Raw genomic sequence first — 23,500 nt, forward strand, 5'->3', positions numbered from 1 at the left:
TTTTTTACATCCCCTTATTTACTTAACTTACATTCATGGGTCATATGTAAACTTGAGAAGGAAAGCCTCTTTATAGTTCATCTCTCTATGCTGAATGAGCAGTAGTACTGCAGTATATAATGGCTGATAGATTTAATTGCAGCATATCTCTAAACATAGCATTTAGCACTTTTCTTCTAGATTCCTAGATACATGAGTAGGAGGCATGTATGTGAAGCCTGCCAAATTGGTAACTTGTTATCACAATTGCTATCTCTTTTGTTATCTTAAGATGTAATTAAAATACTGTCGCTTAGCTATGCTGTTCTAAGTTCTAATCCACTTAAAGGAAGAGAAATGGCAGCTTTAGCCATGGTATCTTTTCAAGATTCATACTCTCACTTTGCCAAATCACACCCTCCTACCTAACTGGCTTAAAACATTTCAAATTATTTCTTTTGTTAATGTACAGCCCTTCAAAATTAGAATGAAAAGTTTAATGGCCTAAATACAGTGCAGTCTTATTTGAAAAGCCTGATTTATCTTCTGTGATTCCTTTTTTTTTTTTTTAATACTAGTATTTCCTTGTTATGCCCTTGGTATTTCATAGCTGTCCTTTTTAAGCACTGAAGCAATTAGTTTTGAGAAGGCTAATTCTTCAGGGTCCAGTGCTTTCCTTCCTTTCATTCACTGAAGCTGTACATTTTAATGAAGTTGTTTCATCTGTGTTGCCAAACAGTAGAATTTTGCTGCTTCAATTCTAATTATCTCTGCTGGCAAATGCTATGTTTTATTAAAGCTGTCAAGTGCACTGTTCATTAAATGTCCACAGTCTGTGGTGCTGTGCACACAAATTAGATCAGCTTTGCTCCTTGATGGATTATGAAGAAGTTAAATATTTTTATATCAACCTTTACAGTAGAGTCTAACAGCAATCAGCATACCTGTAGCTTCTTGAAACCTAGTATCTTGTCACAATCCATCTATGATACATATCGTAGTACAGCTGAGTATACCATTTGTGAGATTATTTTATTCATTAAGAGGTCATTTTCCTTCAATAACATATCTATGTTGCATCTTGAATTCCAGTTTATATCTGTTTAGGGTAAGGTAAGTTTTGTTCTATGTGCTTTGAAATAGGTAAAAGTATCAGTGCTAATCCTTCAGTACAGTTGCATAGTATAATAGATCTTCCTTATAAGCAAAGATGGCTTCATTTTAATGTTACTAACCTGGTGAATGCAAAAGATTGCTATTTTAAGCAAGTACCAGCTTTTCCTGTATAATTCAGAGGGAATTTTAGTAGAAGATGTTAACTTTAAATATATGGAGCAGTATTAGAAATGTTGTACTTTTGAAGAAGATATCTGAGTCAGCTCTCATTTTGGCATGGAATATTTTTGCTTTTATTAATTTTATATTTTTAGTATATGCATCGTTATCTTCAGCAATACAAATAGTCATCCCTACTTTATAATGTATTGTTTTCTAAATGTTCTTTAGGAGAATAAATAAGATACCATGACGATAGACTACCAGATAAACACATTGTTGATCTCTTGAAAAACTGCTTTTCCTACCCTTCAGCTATCTGTAGAAAATAGCTTCAAATTTATTTTTGGTGCTCTGGCTTTATGGTGTCTCTTTTCCGTATTGTTACCTTGTCTTTTGAAGAATGTAGTGTTTATACTTTGCAACATTGCTTTTAAATTTATCAGGCTGTATTTCAGAATTTTAGAGGAACAGATATTTATTGTATTCTTTATAGAAATCATAAATGACATCTCAAAGTGCTATGTAAAGTAAATAGAACTTTGGGGCTCTTGGGGGGAGTGTGCATGTGTGTGTATATATATATATATTAGGGTTTCACAGGAAACTACATTCCTTCAGAGGCTGAGAGCTACTTTTCCTTGTCCCTTCTCCTTATGATCCAGTTTATAGTGCTCTAGTATGAATAGGAAATTCACCCAGCCTGAAGATTGTGTATATTTTTATATTTCTTTGCCTGTCAATGTGTTATGCCTTATTACATATATCACAGAATGGTTTGTTTTGGAAAGGACCTCAAAGATCATCTCATTCCAGCCCCCTGTCATGGGCAGGGACATCCTCCACTAAACCAGGTTCCCAAAGCCCCATCCAGCCTGGCCTTGACCGCTGCCAGGGAGAGGGTAGCCACAGCTTCTCTGGGCAGCCTGTGCCAGTGCCTCACCACCCTCATAGGGAAGATTTTCTTCTTAATATTCAATCTAAATCTACCCTCCTTTAGTTCAAACCCATTACCCTTTATCCTATCACAATGCTCCCTGATGATAAGGAGCCCCTCTCCATTGTTCTTCTAGGCGCCTTCTGGTACTGGAATGTTGCTATAAGATCTCCCTGAAGTTTTGTGTTCTCCAGGCTGAACAAGCCCAACTCTCTCAGCCATTCCTGATAGAAGTGCTCCAGCACTCTGATCATTTTGGAGGCCTTCCTCTGGACTTAGTCCAACAACTCCATTTCTTCCTTGTACTGTGGATCCCAGACCTACACACAGGTCCATATTTCATGGTATTTACAGGAAATAATAACATTTAATTTTAACTTTTGAGTCCAGAAACAGAAATTAATGCTCAAAGCAAACACTTGAGTCTCTGCCTGTCAGACCTTTCCTTCAGTACTTAAATGTTTAAAGGAAAAAATTTATTCTTCATATAACAAACCCTTTATACCACTGTAACAGAGGACTTTCCCAAGTAGCATTGGAGGTGCATTTCAGAGTATTCTGTGTTTTATCAGACTAGTCAAGAAATAAAAATTAAGAGTGTCTAACTCAACAATTTCTTGCAAGAATATTCTTAGAAGAATAATAAAATATATTCTATGTGATTGCTGCTAACAGTCAAGCAGCAGCTGTAGTATTTAGTTGGTCATAGGATAATCCCAAGGAAGAATACAATACCTGAGTAAAGGGATAGAGAAAATAAACTGTTCTTGGCCACCAGTGCTCTTCTCCTAAAGGAACTTTCAGGTAGAGGGTTACTTTGACTGTATTCAGGGGCTGATGTCATTTTTGTCATCCGAAATATTTAACCCATTCTCAGACCAATAGTCTTTTGCCATGTTCACCTTTAAATTGAACTGTTTTCAAAGGCCTACTGTCAGATAGATGGATCAGAAGAAATGGCAGGCCCTATGGCAGTGAAGTAGTTGGGTGATTGCAGTATGTTGAGAGATTTGACGGGAAAGGGAAGCATGGAAGTCATCTAGGTGTATATGAAAAGTCTACAGTACATGAAATACAACATTTTTTATCAATGTTGTTACTTTCATATTGGATATATGTTTCTATTTTAGCTTTGAGTAAAAAAAAATGGAGTAAATAGTTCCTGAACCTTGAAGGGAAATTCGAAATGTATTCAGGCTTATATCTAGAATCTCATTTGGAAAAGCTTCTCATGTTTTGGTTTCTTGGAAGTTGCCTGAGTTATTACTGTCACTAGCATGAATAAATAAATATTTTGCTTGCATTGCCTTTTCATGTTGAGTATGCAAGTGTGTTAAATACAGGAGAGGAAAATAAATTTCTTCATATACACTCACATATTCCTCTTACCAATATAGCGTCAGAAAATTGTGAAAAATCACTGAAGCAATCATCAGGCATAAGAAAGACTTCTAAGAGTGATGCATTTTGACACAGAATAATGTGTGTGTGAAATTAACTTATGAAAATATACAATCAAATCCAATAAGTATATTTTATGACTGAGGGTTATCAAACTGAAAAGAATAAAATTAATACTATTAATAAAAAAAAAATAGCATACAAGGGGGAAATATTGCTGGTTCTGAATACACAGAGATTAGATTGATAAACTTCTAGCCATTTCCAAAAGTACTAACATTTCAGACCTACCAAGGAACTCTTCCATTTCAAAAGAACATGGGAGAAGTTTTGGTCTGACTTGAAATTTGGCTCCTTGAAACTGATATTCTTGACTAAGATGTTTGGCTGGTTTTACAGTTTTTTAAATATTGAACTGTGAGAGACTGGGAGAGGATTGCTTTTGTATTGCTACATTTTTGGAAGGGAGTAGTCTTTTTCTAACCTTACAAAAGGAACATTAGATTATTTTTATTTTAGGTTTTTGTTGCTGTTTTTTACAGGATCACCAAGACAGTATGCTTGGGAATACAATGCAAACTGCAATCGCCTTGCTGAATAACGTGGTTGCAAGTAAAAGCACAAACATGATGCTACTCTTTGAAGAAGGTATGTTGTCTCCATCTTTAGTTATTCTTGGTTTATCTATATCTGGCGCTGTGTGATACTGTAGATTTGTATGTATTTATATTCTACAGTGGTTGTTAAATAATCACTGACTGGTACTCCTCATAACTTCATTTACCTCCCTTGCTGAATTAATTTAACTAAATTTAACTTTTAGAAAGCAGTTCTTCAAAAAAACATGCTTACAAAAGAAAAACTATATGGTTTATGGCCATGAGGGATAGCTTTGAGTGTGCCAGAGCTCTGACCATAGAATGCAGGCAGAGATCATCTCTGCGAGTTTCTCCTTTTCCCACTGCTCAAACCTGGGAAAGGATAAGTTGTGAAGTATTTCTATACTTTTTAAAAACTAGCTTCTGTTGCAGTTCAGTGATGTGAACTAGTAGGGTGGGGCCCAAACTAATTAGGAAGTCTTAGTCTACAAACCATTCCATGTTTTCATTTCACTATGTTTTATTTATTGAAACTTCTTTTTATTTAGAAATTGGTTCAGGTTTACAAAGTAAGAGAAAGCTTCTGTGGTTGCAAAAAAAGTTACAAACTTGTTTAGAAATACACCCGTTAATAGTATTACTTTTGTTTATCAATAATGAACAAGTGGCATCCAGCAGTACAGTACTACTGTTTGTATAGAAGAAATCAAAGACCTAGAGTACTGGCATGGCAGTATATAGCTTACTCCAGAAGGAAAAGGAAGATATTTGTATAGAGAGACAGCGGAGAGACAATTAAGTCTCTTGTGAAGCCCAGAGGTGAAAGAAAGCTGTTTAAAAGTCTCTAGGAAAAGAATGGGTGGTGTGTGAGGGAGAAACTTCATCAGAGTATAACTTTTCTATAGTAGTCACATCAGAGAAGGAGCCAGATGAGACTTAGTATGATTAATGATTTAAGTATGAACAGTGATGGTGATAAGAAAATTTGAAGAACTGGATCTACCTTACATATCAGATATGTGAGTCTAAAAAAAATATTAATTCAGAACACATACCAGTCTAAAACTCCATCAAGATTGGTAGTAGGGATTATGCCCTTCTTTTCATAATGGCCATAGCAGTTAAAGGTAATTATGAAAGTTAAAACACTCACTGTAAAAGTGGGAGAGCTGAATTCTTGATCTTTTTTATTCTGAAGGGACTGAATGAACGATGCCATTGAGACAAACTCGAACTTCACACTGTAGCTAGTAAAACTGCTCCTCTCTTCTGTTTCAAGTAGATCCACTCTGAAGTTAGTGGCATGAGAATAGGGCGAGAAGGGATGCAAGAGGAGTAAAATATGACTGAATTAGAGAGGGATAGCTCATAGGTTTCTGATCTCTGCTGCTCTGCTCTTGTGAAACCCCCACCTGGAGTACTGCATCCAGCTCATGGGTGCCCAGTAAAAGAAAGATACTGAGCTGTTGGAGCAAGTCCAGAGAAGGGCCATGAAGATGATCAGAGAGCTGGAGCACCTCTCCTATGAAGACAGGTTGAGAGAATTGGGCTTGTTCAGCCAGGAGAAGAGAAGGTTATGGGGAGATTTTGTTGCAGCCTTCCAGTACCTGAAGAGGCCTACAGGAAAGCTGGAGAGGCACTGTTTGTAAGGGCACGTAGTGATAGGATGAGGGGCAATGAGTTTACTAAAATAGGGTAAGTTTAGATTGGATATTAGAAATGAATTCTGTACTGTTGGAGTGGTGAGGCATTGGAATCAGTTGCCCAGAGAAGCTGTGGCTGCTCCCTCCTTGCCAGTGTTCAAGGCCAAGTTGGATGGAGCTTCAGGCAACCTGGTCTAATGGAGGGTGTCCCTGCCTATGGCAAGGGGGGGTGGAACAAGATGATGTTTGAGGTCTTTTCCAACTCAGAGCATTCTGTGATTCTATGATTTTTGTGGTTATTTCTCAGCAACCTGTCCATCACACTTAGAACTGCTTGGGGATTCTTGGGGTTTAGATGTATTTGTGGCTTTTACTATCTTTGGTCACATCTGCTCTATCTCGGGCAAAATCCTAAGCCAGTGCTGACCTGAGCTGTAACAGGATAACTTATTAATACTGCACAATGACGTGCAAAGAAGTTAGGACAAGTCCCACAAGTACTGTAACCATGTAATTGTAATGCTTTACTCCAAGTTATAAGCTCTGCCTTTCTGCATGGCAAATTGGGTGCAAAACTATTTAACAACATGGCAAAACTGCATCCATTCCCTAAATATCTCCTCTTTATTGTCTCACAGAGCTTTTTATGCTGCTAGTAGTATATCAGTACTCTTTTACTTCTGTGCTCCAAAAATAAAATGCATCTCTTCCATCATGCTACTTTCCAAATTAAGGAAGTGGTATAGAAACATTATTAAAGTCTTTTATCTTTTCCTTGTGCTATGTCATAAATGACTTCAGTAATATTTTCAGACTATTAGTGATTGAATAACACTAACTTGGGCTCACTGAATTTCAATATCCTGACTAAGAAAAACAGCACAGCAGCCAGAAGTGATCTATCTCAAGTAAAATGTCCCCAACTTCTGTCATCCCTTTTCCCCTTTGGCTAATCTCCAGAGTACTGAGAACCTGGATTTTGGCCAGTACTTTATTAAGGGCCCGATTGTCAAGAAAAGAATGTCTGAAAACTTGGTTTGCAAGAATGTTATGAAGTTATTGGTCCTGTATTTGTAGACGGTAAGCTTTTCTTTGAATGAAAAAGAGAGAAAAGGAGTATTTGGGGAATAGTAAGCCTGTCAGTCTAACCTCAGTCTTAGGGGAAAGTTAGGGAGCAGATGATCTTGAGTGACTTCATGCAGCATGTACAGGACAACCAGGCTATCAGGGCCAGGCAGCATGGGCTTACGAAAGGCAGGTCCTGCTTGACTAACCTCATCTCCTTTTGTGACAAGGTGACTCTCTTAAGTGGATGAGGGAAAGGCTGTGGATGTTGTCTATGTGGATTCTAGTAAAGGCTTTGATGCTCTTTGCCACAGTATTTTCCTGGAGAAGCTGACTGCTCATGGCTTGGATGGGTGTACATTTTGCTGGGTAAAACATGGGTTGCATGTCTGGGCCCAAAGAGTTCAGGGGGCTGGTGTTAAATCCAGTTGGTGGCTAGACACAAGTGGTGTTCCCAAGGGCTCAGTATTCAGTCCAGCTCTCTTTAATATCTCTATCAATGATCTGGGCAATGGATTGAGTGCTCCCTCAGTAAGTTTGCAGACACCAACTTGGGCATCAGTGTTGATCTCCTTGAGGGTAGGAAGGTTTTACAGAGTGGTCTGGGCAGGAGGGATCGATGAACGAAGGCCAACTGTATAAGGCTCAACAAGGGTGGGTGTTGACTCCTGCACTTGGGTCACAACAACTCTATGCACTGTTCAGGCCTGGGGGAGAGTGGCTGGAAAGCTGCCCGTCAGAAAAAGACATGGGAGTGTTTGATAGTTGGCTGAATATGAACCAGCAGTGTGCCCAGGGGGACAAGAAGAGCCAGTACCCTGGCTTCTGTCAGACACAGTGCAGCCAACAGGATCTAGGGAAGTGACCATCCCTCTGTACTCAGCACTGCTGAGGATGCACCTCAAGTACTGTGTTCAGTTTTGGGCCCCCCACTACAAGAAAGACTCTGAGGTGCTGGAGTATGCCCAAAGAAGGACAACAAAACTGGTGGATGGGCTAGAGCATGAGTCTTGTGAGGAGCAGCTGAGGGAACTGGGGTTGTTTAGCTTGGAGAAAAGAAGTCTGAGGAGAGATACTATTGCTCTCTCCAACTCCCTGAAAGGAGAATGTAGCCAGGTGAATGTCTTTTTTTCCCAAGTAGCAAGTGACTGGACAAGAGGCAACAGCCTCAGGTTGTAGCAGGGGAAGTTTCTATTGGATATTGGGAGACATTTCTTCACCAGAAGGGTTGTTGATTGCTGGAAGAGGCTGCCCATGGGAGTAGTTGAGTTGCCATCCCTGGAGGTATTGAAAACGTGTGTCGATGTCATGCTTAGGGACATGGCTTAGTGGTTGTACTTGGCAGTGTTGGGTTAACAGTTAGACTTGATGATCTTAAAGGTCTTTTTCCAACTTAAATGGTTCTATGAAAAGTTATTCTATACAAACTGGAGGGCTTTCTATCCTTTTCATTACTAGCTGTAAATATATAGTGTGTGCTACAGGGTAATACATTAAACAACTTCTGCCTTTATCTTTGATATTTGACTTGTCATTTTTGAAGGATTTTTGTGTGATGGAAAAGAACATGATCTAGTAAAATGGAAACTAATCTCCCTCTTATAGAAAAGCATCCTGTAGTCCATGTTGAAAAGGTAGTCAACGTCAGTCAATAAAGGCAAAAGAAGTGTGCAACAGAAAGAATAACTTGAAGATTGAGCAAAGTTATTATTCTCTTCTATTCAGCACTTATGAGGTTTCATCTAGAATGCAATGTCCTGCTTCAAGTGCCAAACTATAGTCAAGATAATTATAGACAAGAGCAAACCTAAAGGAGGGTAGCCAAGATATTTAGGAGGGTGTACCACATGGTGTGTGCATTTTCAGCCTCTGCCTGTACTATGACATTATTTCTTCCCAAGAGCAGAACTTTGTCTTTGTTGAACTTCAAGAGGTTTCTGGCAGTGATCTTTTTTTGGACTCTTCAGCTTTTTGAGCTGCTTCTGAATGTTAGCTCAGCCCTTCGCATTAACAACTTGCTTCATATCAATGTCACCTGCAAATGTGCTGAAAGTGAATGGTACCCTAAGCTATTAACACTCTGTGTCCATGCTCTTAATGAAAGCATTCAAAATTCATGTTTCTCTCCTGTCATTAAAATTAAAAGGCTGAAGGGAGAGTATTATGGGTCAACAATTTCCCTTATTTCCTCACTACAGTGTGAGAATTAATTCAGGTATATTTGGAGCTTTAGAAATTAAAATCCTTACATTCTTGCTAAACTTTATAAGGAACTCAAGTTGGGGGGTCAGTCCAAAGGTTTTTTGTTTCTAAGATTCCAGGAGTTAGTGAGGATTTCTTTCAGGTTCTATGTATGCCTTTCTTCAGCTGGCAGGAAGCATTGCTTTTTGCAGCAGACAGATCATTCAGAGACCCTTGTCACTGTTTCCTTTTGTGCCTGTTTGCCTGCAGAACTCTCTCCTGTTCAAAGAGGTTTTATTAGGTGATAGACACTTTTTTTTTTAGTGGAACATGTGGAACTTTCCCCTCTCTCAAGGAAATTTTGCATGATGACACTTGCTTTATTGCTACTTCTGTGACTTCATATTAATAACAATACTGGCTGTGCGTTTCAGTAACTCACCTACAAGGTGGATTGCCTAGTGTTAATTTCTCTCTCCCCTGAACTGTATCCTTTGGTGTGACAATACATCAGACAAGTAATGATAACCACTTGTAATGTTTAAAGGTAAGATGGAGAATAACATATGCAAAAAAAGTCACAGAGGGAATTTAAATTGACCCATACATGTGTTATCAACTATTAAGCTTTTGTTCTGTTACCATTAATGACAATTTCCACTTAATAATTAGAGGGGAATAATATGATTCAGTTGAATTGCTGAAATTGGAATTCAGTAAGGAGACTGGGATTAATATCGGGTCTCTTGTGAATAGTTAAGGTGAGGTGCTGAAAAGCCAAGATAGTGGTGAAGATTTTTGGTATGATCTTCTAAAAAATGTGTGACTTGCCCTCTTTGCCTCAGTTTTCTTCTGTCTGCCAGTTTCTTTCTTTCTTTCTTTCTTTCTTTCTTTCTTTCTTTCTTTCTTCCTTTTCCCCATTGATTGAAATCATCAGACTGTTTTAAGTTAACTTGAGAGTGCAGAGCATTCCAAATATACAAAGTCTGTATTAATTCTGTAATAATCAGTATCTGAGGAGAGAGATTAAATTACTGCTGTTGCTTGCTGAAAGGCTTATCAATTAAAGGTACAGAAAATGGAATAATGTGATACATGACAGGCACAAAATATATAGAGATGTATATGTACTTATACATATACAGAAAGGAAGGAATTTTAATACCTTAAATTTCCAAATTGCAAAACTTTTTAAAAAATTAAGTTGGCAACATACTATCTTGGACAATCCCTATGGAAATTAGGTTACAAAAACCCCGAAAGATGTAAACTCATATACCTTCAGATAGGAACTAAAGAATGTAAATGTGAGAGGAGCATCATTCTTCAACACTTTCCCTTTTATCACGAAGTTATGACATGATCAAATTGGAACTGACTGGTCTGACTATCCTGGATTATAATAGTTCTTACTGATGGAGGTGAAGCCTTCTCATCTTTGAATTCTATTTTCATTAGCATTTATTAAATTAAATTAGAAGTTGTAAAACTTACTCTTCTGTATTATCCTGAAATCTACTTATAGGCCTGTAAATATCTGCTAATTACTGTATCCGCTGGTGTTTTCTCTATTCACTTCCTGTTTGCTTTTTAGGATATCTGAGTCTTCTGCTTTAGGTTTGTGACCACTGAGTTCAACAATGTGTTGATTAATGACAGAGGAGGGGTACCTATGTAATGATCCCACAGGATCAGTCGATGCATGGAGCGACTCCCACTATAGCACCTGTGTATAGCTGGGTGGCTAGGACGAAGCAGTGCCAAAGTTTCAGAAGTGGGGAAAGGGTGTCATCAGTGACAAGGATGACAACTTATTGCTGTGGAGGTAGGCAGTGATATAATCCTATATTCTGTAGGGAACGGGCATTGTTACTTCTACTGGTTGTGAAGCAACCATCTATATGTTACTTTGTGCTTGTTAACATCTGTCAACTATGAAGTGAGCACCGAGTTCTGGATAGTAGAATCATCAGCTCTTAAGCAGGTGTTGTAGGAGTACATTAGATGATCATCTGTTTCTATAGTCATTAGTGCAGTCTACTGGAAAGATGTACTGTCTGTACTAAACATGTGGTGTCTATTGACAAGCATTGACATAATGACAAATTTAGGCATAAGATGAACCACAAATTCAGGTTTGGCTGCTTGATAAGTGAGTGGTGTTAGTGCGCAAGACTTAATTATGTGGAAAGTGATGACTAATAAACGGCCAAGCGTATCACAGTACTTAACACACTTTTACTACATTATAGTAAAGCTCACAGGTGTGTAAACTGCTTTACTGTTAACTCGGTCTTTTTGCCACCTTTCTTTTCTTGTATTTCTGGATTGATTGGTTTGTTTTACAGATAGTTTGCACAAATTAAAACCAGAAAGTGTTAAATCGTAATTGTCTGTAGTTAGGTGTGCTTTCAAACTTTGCATCCTGTATGTGTGTGTCCCCCCCCCCCCCCATTATGTTCAAAGGCAAGGCAATTCTCCATTCTAACTGTTACAACATGTGTATTTTGCTTATAGGAAGAGTTTGGACATAGTATGTAGTGTAGAGAAATTTGTTTCAAAGGCTTTAGCTGCTTCATCGAGATCCTCATTTGGAAGAACTGAATGAAGCAGGTTGTTAGAAAATAAACCTTCTAGGCTGCTATTTATTCTTGATAATGCTGCAAATTTATTACATTTATATAAGCAACTATTTTCAGAAGGTACAGAAAGTAATTCCAAGTAATTCTGCCTTCAGGAAAGGTTTCCATTGCAACTGAAAGCTGATCTAGTAAATTGTTTGCAGCTCAGCATTACTTACTAGTGAGTTTACTTTTTTAGCTTTTTGGAAATCACATTATACTCCATAAGTGGTGTTATAGATGATGTGTACATCAATCCAGACATGTTGAATTGAATGACCTTTTCCAGGCTCTGCTGCAATGATCCTGTGTTTGGCTACTAACCTGAAGTACCCACCACTAGCAGCGGGAGCAGAGATGTTTGTCTGGATGCTTAAAACCAGTTTCCATTATAGGATTTGCTGAACCATAAACTTTATTCCTCCTGGGTTAATGCTGATGGATCTCGGAAACAAAAGCAAAAGTGAAATTTGGGGGTTTAACACAACAATAAAACTAGCCTTCAAGAATTTCTTTTAAAATGTAACAGCTATTAGTAGTAAGTGGTACTTCAAGTAGTTTGTGAATTTCCTAAGGAACGGCCTTTAGGGGAAATGCAGAATGTTAGCTAAAGCAGTTGTTATACTCAACATTGTATTAAGAAACTATGGTAGGTGCCTAAAGCATGGAGAATTGTTAAAAGGGAAGAGTTCTGCAATAAACTTTGTAGTCAGATCATTGTAACCCATTTGCACCTCATGAAAGAAAGATCAGCCTTCATGGGTAAAGTATCCTTATTCATCTTGTGATCCACTGCTTTGACTTTTAGTCAAATGTCAGGAGATTAATTAGATTTCCGATGTCTTTGTGTCGTATTGTTAAATCTGGTCCAAAAAGTGGCACTTGTGAGATCAACATCCAGCTTTAACCTTTTCTTAGGGAGGAAAAAAGGGTATAGCATATCAGTCTTTTACATATGCAGCTCTTTAACATAATAATTGGTAAATGAAACTGATTTCTGAGCTCTCCCAATAGACCAGAAAGGTTTCTTAGACAAATCTTTCAAGGATATTCTTCATCCTTTCACTTCTTCAGTGAAATTAAAAAAGAAAAACAAATTTTCTATGTTCAATCAATATTTAGAAACAAAATGTTATCAGTTAAGTAAACCTAAAGTAAGAAATCCTTTGGAAATGCAGAAAGTAAATTCAGAGAGACTCACATCATTCTGTCTGAGTACTTGCAGATGTTGTTTCTGTGTCACTTGGATGTGCCAGGGAAAGTCCCTCGGTTAGGAAGTGCACACCTTACAGCCTCTGCCATGCGGGATGTAAGCCTTTAACAGCTCCCTGCCAGTGCTGTAGAAGTTAGTTAAGCTCTTGAGAGCACAGATGTCTCTATGAACATCTAAACATAATAGTCGTGTGCCACTATACTCACTTGAGTTACAGCTTATCTGAGAAGTCAGTGGTGGTTGAGCCTGAAGAAGTCTCTTCTGTGATGATCTATCAGTTCAGAATTTGTTTTAACTGTATTAAGATGTTTTTTCTGACCCAAAATGCCAGTCACTCAGGTGGAAGTGTATAACATCACATGGGTAAACTTAGAAGTCTGGTATCATAAAAGGTAAGTGGGAATCATGTCAAAATAGCATAGTAGTAGTGAAGTCTTTGAGGAAAAAATAACCTGTGTCATCCTGTGATATTCAACAATACAGTCATCTGCAAAGGATGAAAATAGAAACGGTAATTGCTGTGAGAAGCAGTTATGCCATTCAAGTAGAACCAAGCCTGTTGTTGTTGAGAGCCGTACTCACAAGGCGCAAAATGTCACAGCACGCTTGCTAAGACTTCAAAGGATAAAATCAGTTAATAAAGGCTCAACAGGTTGTTACATCTTGTCTCGCTGGTCCTGTGCTGTAAAAGAGGAATGGCCTTTTCTGTGGCTGGAGTAGGCTTCCCGATACTGCCCTTGTGGCCAGTCAAGCAGATCGTCTTGCAGTATAGCTTCCTGATTAAACTACCTCAGATATCTCATTTTTAACACCTAGTTGATGGGAGAGAAAGGAGTAATAACAAAAAACGTTCCAAATCTTTTCATTCTGTGGTATTTTAGTCTGAGACGCCCTATGTAGAAGCCTGACAGCTGATCAGCTTAGTTTAACAGTGGGAAGTTAGTTCAATAAATACAGCAATTTCAAAACTGTGGCTGATTTATATTTCTGATATGCCAACCACAATTGATGTTTTTTAGTGCCTATCCACTTCCTAGACAAAACTGTGAGTTAAGGGTTTGGCTGAGCAATTACACTGACAGTGTTTGGAAGCAGAAAACTAATTTGAAAAATGGATTTTTTTATTTTTTTTTTTACATTTAAATTTAAGGCATTGATTTCGTACCTGAGGCTGTGGATATCTGAAGGTGACAAACTCAGGACTGGGAAAAAGGAAGAAATCTGTAAATCCTCGTGCACCTTGCCACCTGCTTATGCATGTTCCTCCTCTCTGGAGATTGTCATCTTTGCATTTGTACTAGGAGCTGCTTTTCCTGCAGTCTGATTTAAGTGGTACCATGAAACAGTATGCTAGCGCTCCCCTGAAGGGCAACCAAATCATTTATTAGGACGAGTGGATTTGTTTAGTTTGAGAGAAACTTAGTAACTAGGTAAAAGCCTAGCTATCATATTAGCTACAAGTTAATTACTGATAACGCGAACAGTTCAAACTGCTACAGATAATAAAGCATAATTATGATTATGTCTCCCTGTAGCTTGTCAGATGTGATTAGTAAGCCAAAAAATATTAAGGGATGAAATAAAAAAAATTAACTGTATATTTGAAGAGAGACCCAGTTTGAGACTGTGCTACAGGTTGTTTTCTGTTCTGGATGTTAGAAGTCTCAGTATGAAAGCAATGTATCATTGCCAATCTGAGGTAAGGGTAAAGTTGCAGTGGTGCAAAATACTATACCCAAAATTAAACCAAATCAATCATTGCTCTGTCTTAGGGGTAATGGTCTTCTTCAGACACACTTATTTGATCCTGCTGAAGGAAGTTTGTTTTCTCAGTTGCTAAAAACAAGCACCAGTTTTTGGCACTGTTTTAAACTGTATGTGGACAGCTAAACTTGAAAATAATTTTTTTTTTTTTGAAGCAGAAAGGTTATTGTATCATAATGGAGAAACTGAAGTTAATTAGATTTTTAAAGCTTTTTGGAAGTCCTAATTTCTACAGAAATACGAAGTAGTTGTCTATTACTTGAAACATGTCTGGGATGGCTGTGTGTTTCCACCTAAACTTTTTTTTTTAATTTTTCAAATCTTGTCTAAAATACAATATTTATATTTAGTTTTTATGGCTTGATGTTTTCTTCTGCTCTTAAGGATTTAATTTTATAATATTATTCAGCTTTTTTATTCCAAACATTGTGAGTTATATTTTTATATGCATTTCATATTTAAGAATGAATTTCTAGTGGTAAATTTCTTTTGAAGTCTAAAGCCATAGATCCATGTCTACACATGGGTTTTCCACCATCTTAAGGTAATACGTATTCAGGTGAGTGTATTCTCGTTCAAGTCAGGTAAGTTATCGCTCCTTGACTAGTAGGTTTTTCCTACAGTGCTTGGTCAATGTCTTGTAGATTTGATACGGTAATTTATTATGTATCCATGAGTATTTACATTTTATAGCAATACATCTGCACATAATCAGTTTTTCCAAGTCGGCTCTTGGGTGAACCTGATGGATGTACAGTTGAACCCACCAGCTGGGGCATAGTGGCTATATTAAGCTGCTCTGACAAAAATGTAGATGCTCACCTGATGATCCCATTTGATTTTTTTTTAAAATACATTTTGGACAAATTCTACATTTATATCACACATTTTTTAAAATATATTTTTGTCTCATTTTAGCTTAAGCTTTTTCTAATTGAACCAAGGTTATATTTCTGTAAGAAAGGCATATGAAGACAAGAGTGTCAGCAAAGACCTATGCTTAAGCATGTGCTGGATTTAAGATCTGAATTTAAGCAAATCTGTGTAACTATTCATTTAAAGAGGACCTAACTTGATAAATGTTGGGGATGGGGGGTTGGGTGTGTTTCATAAATAGGATTTAAAGGTTTCTATAGATGTCTCCACATTGTTAGAAGATAACGTATCAGCTAGCTGCTGCTTCTTTTTGGTTGGGGAAAAAGATATGTGCTTCCCTTTGAATTTTTAAGATGAATAGAGAAAGAAATAGGATATCTTTTTGTAAAGTCTAAAGCTCTTTTCTCTCTTTTATGAGAGTGTAAAAACTGAGAAGCTTGCTTTTATTTTTACCCATTACCACCCACCTTTTGAAGAGATAAGGGAAAAAAAGGATGGAAGCTTCTTGTTCACCTGCATCCATTTAGTTTCAACTTGTTGTGTCTTTCCTGAGGCCCATTCTTTGCTTATATCGCAGGTTGCTTACTCAAAAACCTCTCACCCTTATTCCTGTGAGAGTTGGCAAAAATCTGGTAGTGTTGTTAATGGATTTATTCACACTTTTAAAGGATCCTATTTCCTAGCTAACATGCCCGGACTGTGACATACAACTCTTTAGCCAATGATACAGCCATGAAAAATTACTTATTTACCTGTAACACAACAAAACTGCTGCTACTATATGTATTATATAAAGATTGAAAAAACAGTCAAATTATCCATGATGGCTCACCAGTCTTTCCAGTACATGTTTTTCTGAAATAAACTAGCAGTGTCCTTCTCAAACACAGATAGATATCGTGTATTTTGATCCCCCAGGTGTGGGTTTGTGCTATTATTTATCTTAGAAGAAAAACTCGATCAAAGTGTTTACATTTTCTTCAGAAATTACTTTGAATGTTCTTGAGTCCAGGGAGCATGTAGTTCAAACAGCAACACAAGATGATGAGTTTAACAACAGTATTTTATCTATACTGGGAGGAAAAGTTGTAATTAAGATAAGTAAAAGGCAGATGCAATACTCAAAGGAACAGGTTATCAAGGCAGGTTTAGGGGTTTTGGCAGAAGATATGGAAGGAACACCATTATTTACGAAAATCTTGCCTGCCCAGGCTATGGGTCAGGCTGTCACTCAGACTGAGTCTGTGCGTTATGGGATCAGCTTGAATATCAAATATACTCAGTTGTGCTGAATGCAAGAACTGACTGCATAGCTCCCTGCAAAACCTGTGTTCATGAAAGGTGTGCATACAGTCATGCTTGTAACCAGTGGCAGTAACCCATCCAGAAGGCAGCGAATGACCACTCTTGGCAATAACTTCCCAATTCAGTTCTATGAGTCTGACAAGTGTTGGTGCAGCCTGTGGCGCCAGTCTCCCAGGCTGAGTTATAGCCTGCTACCCAGGTTTAGTGCAGTGTTCTGGCAGGCCACGTTGTGCAAAATTTTTGATCTATACTTGCTGTGACCTGTACTTGCCTGTCTTAAACTTAATTATATACATCTCTTTTCTGGTGTCCACTTCTTATGGCTTTTCTCCAGCTCTTGCATAATTTGTCAGTCCAGCTTTGCAGATTTTAATTCTTTCCCTGTCAGAGCTGCTTTTAGTTGGTACAGATCCAGACTCACTAGATCCAGACTTTACTTTTTGTACCCTACTTCTAAAGTCCTTCTCCCTTAAAGCACTAACTTAATTAGTCCTAGTCAGTTCTCTCCTAAAAATATCTATGAACAAAGGCAAAGGAGAAGCCTAGTTCAGACAGCGCAGAGCCAAAATTTTAAGCCCATTTCAGCCGTTTACAGGTATCAACTGGATGTTGGTTCTGTCTGGAAAAGCAAGTGCTCCTGTTGCAGAAAGTCATTGAGCATCCCTAAAGCTGTTTGACATACTAGTTTTCTCTCTGAACCAGAAAAGCATTTCCTTACGCAAATAGAGAGAAGCCTTATCAAGTATGCCACTGTTGTGTAGGATATCTATTACAATCCCGAATCCTAGATGAAAACAGTGGCCTGTGTTGAATCTGTTGCAGAGCATATTATTTTAGAAAATGCTGGGAGTATGACTTCACTGTTTCTAGCTACTGTTAGATTTTATCATTCTTGATGTTTGTCTCTTCACTTGAGATAACATGGAGGAGGAACAAAGGAATGTGAACCTTTCATTGCAAGTTCTTTCTATTCCCCATCCCCGTTGCGTATCTTAGAAAACAAGAACTTAATTGAACTTAATTTATTTGCCTGAATTTGCTTTCTAAAATCATTTGTCTGGGCATAAACATGCTGGAGGAGAAATGTAGGTGCGCAGTGGTAGTGCCTAAATCACATCGTAAGAAGTGACACATGAAGCACACCCTGGGACAGTATGGTTCAGGCTCCCCATGTTGGAGCAAGTTAGTACAGTTACTGGGACCTCATAGTACATTAATACCTGATAGACACCTATGCTTGGCAGAGCAGGCATGGTAGAGAAAAAGATGCTGTTCTGCTTTAACCCTGGCTGGCAAGTAAACACAAACACAGCCACTTGCTTACTCCTTCAGCCCTGGTGAGATGAGGGGAGAATCAGAAGGGTAAAACTGAGAAGGAAACTTGTGGGTTAAGATAAAAACAGTTTAATAATTAAAAAGACATGATAATAAAGATTGAGTGTTTTAAGGAAAAGGGAGGGAGAGGAAAGGAAGAAAATAAAACCCAAGACAGACAAGTGATTCAAATGAAAACAATTTCTCACCACCAACTGACCGAGGCCCAGCCAGTACAGAAGCAGCAGCCTCCCAACCAAACTCCCCTCCAGTTTTATTCCTGAGCATGATGTTATATGGTATGGAGTATTAGGGGTATTGGTCGATAGCTGGCTGAATATGAACCAGCAGTGTGCCCAGGGGGACAAGAAGGGCAAATGCCACCCTGGCTTCTGTCAGACATAGTGTAGCCAGCAGGATCTAGGGAAGTGACCATCCCCCTGTACTCAGCACTGCTGAGGATGCACCTCAAGTATTGTGTTCAGTTTTGGTGTTCAGTTTTGGGCCCCCCAATACAAGAAAGACTCTGAGGTGCTGGAGTATGCCCAAAGAAGGACAACAAAACTGGTGGATGGGCTAGAGCATGAGTCTTGTGAGGAGCAGCTGAGGGAACTGGGGTTGTTTAGCTTGGAGAAAAGAAGTCTGAGGAGAGATCCTATTGCTCTCTCCACCTCCCTGAAAGGAGAATGTAGCCAGGTGGATGTCTTTTTTTCCCAAGTAGCAAGTGACTGGACAAGAGGCAACAGCCTCAGGTTTTGCACCAGGGGAAGTTTAGATTGTATATTAGGAGAAATTTCTTCACCAGAAGGGTTGTTGATTGCTGGAAGAGGCTGTCCATGGGAGTGGTTGAGTTGCCATCCCTGGAGGTATTGAAAATGTATGTAGATGGCATGCTTAGGGACGTGGCTTAGTGGTTGTACTTGGCAGTGATAGGTTAATAGTTAGACTTGATGATCTTAAAGGTCTTTTTCCAACTTAAATGATTCTATCCTTTTGGCAGTTGAGGTCAGCTGTCCCAACTGTGTCCCCTCCTGATTTCTTGTGTGTGCCCAACCTACTTACTGGCAGGGCAGTGTGACGAGTAGAAAAGTCCTTGACACTATGTAAGCACTGCTCAGCAGTAATTAAAACATCCGTGGGCTGTCAACACTATTTTCAGCATAAATTCAAAACATAGCCCCACACAAGCTACTAACTCTATCCTTGCCAACAGTGATTGCATACCAAGTTTTTTTTGCTGTTCTGTTGCACATCTTCATAGGACATCTACTTCACAAGTGCATCCTGTTTCTCTAAATCCTTATATTCTGTTCTGTGGTGTCCATCTCTCTCACTGTATTCGTATCAATGTTCTTTACTTCTTTTTCCCTTCTGGATAAAGTAGTTGTCCTTGAGCAAGGCAGAATTCAGGTTCTAAGTTAAATGTGAGATAGATCAATAGCAGGATCCAGTTCAGCTTGTTGTTGGGGAGGGTGGTATAGCTCACTGTTTTTGTTTCTTGGTCCGTGCCAAGATAGCCTAGTAAATGTGATCTCCTTTGTGTTTACAAAGAAGTTTCCCCTAGAATCTGAGCCAGGCTATTACCATGTACACAGGCTTCAGTACTCCCAGCAGCAGGTACCTGAATGAAAAATGAAAAAGACTGTCCACAACCCAGTGTCAGTAGATCTATGCTCCTGTTGTTGAGACAGGGTATGGAACACAGTATTCAAACCCACAAAGGCTTTTACAGTTCTTTCAGAGGCAGGACTGCCTCTTGATTAAACAAGCTAAGCTGTAGCACCAGCTGTCTTTGCTCAGTGCATTCATCTGAAGCCAAGATAGTTAGGGTCAAGGAGCTGTGCTGACAGCAAATAAAGGCTCTACTGGTCTAGGCTGTACTAATGATGAGATGGGTAAGACATTCTTGGTGCAGCCAGAGGTGACAGCATGAGATCAGTGTGTGATGGGTTCTAGCTCAGAGATCCCAATGGTAGGGTTGAAAATTGTGAATACGTTGAAGTAGAATAAACAGCCACACAACTAAAACAAGATCTATCCCTAAACCACTGTAATAAGAAGGGTAATGCCTGAGGTGAAAAAATCTGCGGTCAGATTTTTGAGATTTAATCAGATGACAGTATTGGTATGGCCAGATCATATCGAATTAGAGAGAGTCTGCTGGTCAAAGTTTTCCTAAGGCGCCATTCAGAAAGCAGCTGGGCTAGCAGAGTTGGTTCAAGGCTACAGAATTTAATCTGGTCATAGGTGCGAACCCAGATTTACTACCGTGTAACATCCTGACCTCTGTGTAAGCCCTTTGATCATGTAAGTGTGAATACACCAAGGCAACCTTGAACAGTTGCAATTTCTAGTTGTCAGCTTTCATTTCTGTGGTAACCTTAAGTGATGAATAATGCAGGGTGCCGCGGGAAACTGTGGGCTGTAGATTTGGTTTTGTCCTAACAAACAGCAGCGAATTGCGTTAGTGAATACTCAACTTTTATGCTTTGGTCTAGTAACAACTGTAAAAGACTATCACTTGAAAATCCAAGTATTTGCACTCTAAGAAGTTTTCATCCTATGGAAGAATGATGTAAATAGACCAAGAGGAGTAGGAATAAATATTAACTAATCTTTTCTTACAGAGCATGACTTTTCACTAGGGAAATGTATAGAATTTTTAGCCTTATTCTTTGCTGAATATATATGGAAACAGCAGTAAACTGTGTTTTCTTTCTGCAATTTAAAACTGTTTGAAAACTTCAGAGAAGTTTCTGAAGCCAAGGTTCATTGGTCCTTATCACTCTCAGTCCAGGGACTCTTGAAGGCCTAGCTAGAGCAATTAGTGCTGGTAACGTCGTTCAAAGCTGTTGAATGCTGTCAATTTGCGACAACAATTTAGGGCTGTATCTGCATACCCAGTCTGTTCATATCTGGTCCGTACAGGTTTTGTCAAAAAGGCAACTTTCAAAGTTTGAGTGTGGTCTCTCAAGGTTTTTTAGTAGAAGGGAAAGTTGATGCCAAAGCAGAAGCATGTTAAGATATTTGAAGTAGATAAACAGGGTTTAATGTGTGTGACAGGAAGTCTATTATTAAAATGGCAATCTCTTCAGAAGAATTTCTAGCTCTAAGTGAAGCCCAGGATATAAATACCCCCTGTATTTTATCACATGGTAATTGTTGCAGACTTGATCTTTCTGAGCACTAAAGTCAAAAGTCTTTACTGAATCTTTACTGACTCTGAATCTTGCTGAATGCAAATAATTCCTAATATAACAAAAATAAGATTGTAATATAGGGATGAACTTTTTGCCTAGTTTTTGCCATTAATTTGAGGAGTTCATGCAGTATTTGTTTTGCTAGAAAGGATACACCATATATCAATTCACAACACGCAAGCAGAAGTTTTTCCATGTAGCTGTGAAGCAACAGCCACCAATATCTCAGGCTAGTTTTAGAGGAGATTTTAAAGACTTGCCTCTGAGAGCATAAGGTGTCCTGCTAGATATTCTTGTGCCTTGTGCAGATCATGAAAACCTTCTGTTTTGAAAATCTCTGAACTTCTGTCTACCAAACCCAAAAGATTTTGTTTTAGTTAATGCTTTGTAAGGCATGAATTAGGGATCTGACTTGAAGTATAGTATGCTGTAGAATTACTATGCTTTATAAAAGGGAATACCATCTCTAATGTCTCTCTGACATATGGGGAAAAATATCTAGCTGAAAAGCTACTGTAAAGTTTACTTAAGAGCAATAATGGTCAATCCAGACAATGATTACAATCTTCACAGAATCACAAGGTGGGAAAAGACCTTTAAGGTTGAGTCCAACTGTTCTTGTCCTATGCTAAACCATATCTCTGAATACCTCATCTACCTTTTTTTTTTAAACACATCCAGGAATGGTGACTCACCCACTTTCCTGGGCAGCCTGTTCCAGGTAATCTTATTACAGTCTTGGTTTATTTAATTATTTTTTTTAATGATTGAAGGTGGCGTTTGCAAGTTCTATGCAGTTGACATGTTTTAAGACTGCACGAACAAAAAAGCTCACATGCATATGAAAAGAATGCAAGATAGGTGCTGAATATAGGCACAATTGGGGGCAAAAATATGTGAAATGTATACTCAGTGGAGTCACTGTCTTACTTCCACGCCCCCCCTACATCTTCCAACGAAGAAGGGACTTTTGAGTGTGTTAATCTGCTTCAAGCAAAATCAGATGGGTTAACGCAGGCTGCCAGTTCAAACAGTTTAAAGCAGCCTAGCACAGCTTGTCAGGAGAGACTGAGGAGTTCTCACATCCTCTCTGTTTCACACACACCCACTCACACAATTGCAGGGGTAATAACCTCCAACAATTGATCACTATCAAACAGCTGGGAAGAACTAGTGTTTGCTATCAACAAAGCTGTTTACAAAATGAATGTGTGTCAGGCAGCCTTAGTGTTGTACTCTGCTGTATTGTCAGGTACCTCTTGGGATGATAGCACTTGATTTTACATGCATCAAGGGCCCTATGCTCTTCGATTAACAAAAAAAGCAGGCTCTTTGTGATGCGCATAACACATGCATTAGTGACTGAACTGGCAACAAATCTTATGACTCTGCTGGGTACTAATTTTCATCTCTGGAGAGCAAAAGTTTAATTTGAATAAATAATTTAAAAAGAAATGTTGCTTTTACAGCTAGTCTCACAAGCTGCCTAATGTGAGCATTTAACATTTGTGTGTACATCTTCAGGGGATCCTACCTTTCTGTATTGTTTTTCACCAATTTATTATTCTTTTTTTCAGTAAATGTCCAATTATTCTCAGCTACTTACAGAATGCAAGAAGCAGGTAGCATTTCTAGAGATTGTGTTACCAACAGCACAAATCAAACCTGACTGCTGAAATGAGACACTATTAGTGTCTTATCAACACTGTGAATAGATCTCTTGAACATCGTTACACTCCACAGTTATGTAGTATTCACTCATATAAATTTAGGGTTTTTTTCTGATAAAACTAGAAAGCATTTGGAATTTTTAATAGCTATTTTCAGAAGAAAATTAACTCCTGGTCCTTCATTCTGTTACTGCAGAAGAAGTGTGTGTTCATTTTGAATGAGCTACACTCCTAGGAATGAGGAGGACCATCTTGGTAAATCTTCTCAATAAGTGCCTTCAATACTTTGATGCTATGTACCCACATGCTCTGTGAACTTAGTTTCAAACAGTTTGGATATGTCTTCTGAATTAATTATAGTATGCTTGAGTCAATCTGACACAAAAACTGGAATTCAATTGAAATATTGTTACAAAAACCTTAACAAGATTTTAAGAAGGGAAACTTGTTTTGTTTT

At 38.4% G+C, this 23,500-nt stretch overlaps 1 protein-coding gene across 1 annotated transcript in view; it reads left to right on the forward strand.

The window, feature by feature from the left end:
- The window catches only part of ULK4 (unc-51 like kinase 4), a gene marked incomplete at its 3' end in the record, with an annotated part of 240,969 nt that overhangs the window by 141,067 nt on the left and 76,402 nt on the right, over positions 1-23,500 (forward strand). The window contains exon 31 of the mRNA XM_084260654.1: positions 4,135-4,240. Coding sequence (XP_084116780.1) covers positions 4,135-4,240 — 106 coding nt within the window. The remainder of the gene's footprint in view (positions 1-4,134; positions 4,241-23,500) is intronic.

The sequence above is a fragment of the Gallinula chloropus genome, assembly GCF_964237585.1.
Source record: "Gallinula chloropus genome assembly, chromosome: 2".
In the NCBI taxonomy this organism is placed as follows: Eukaryota; Metazoa; Chordata; class Aves; order Gruiformes; family Rallidae; genus Gallinula; species Gallinula chloropus.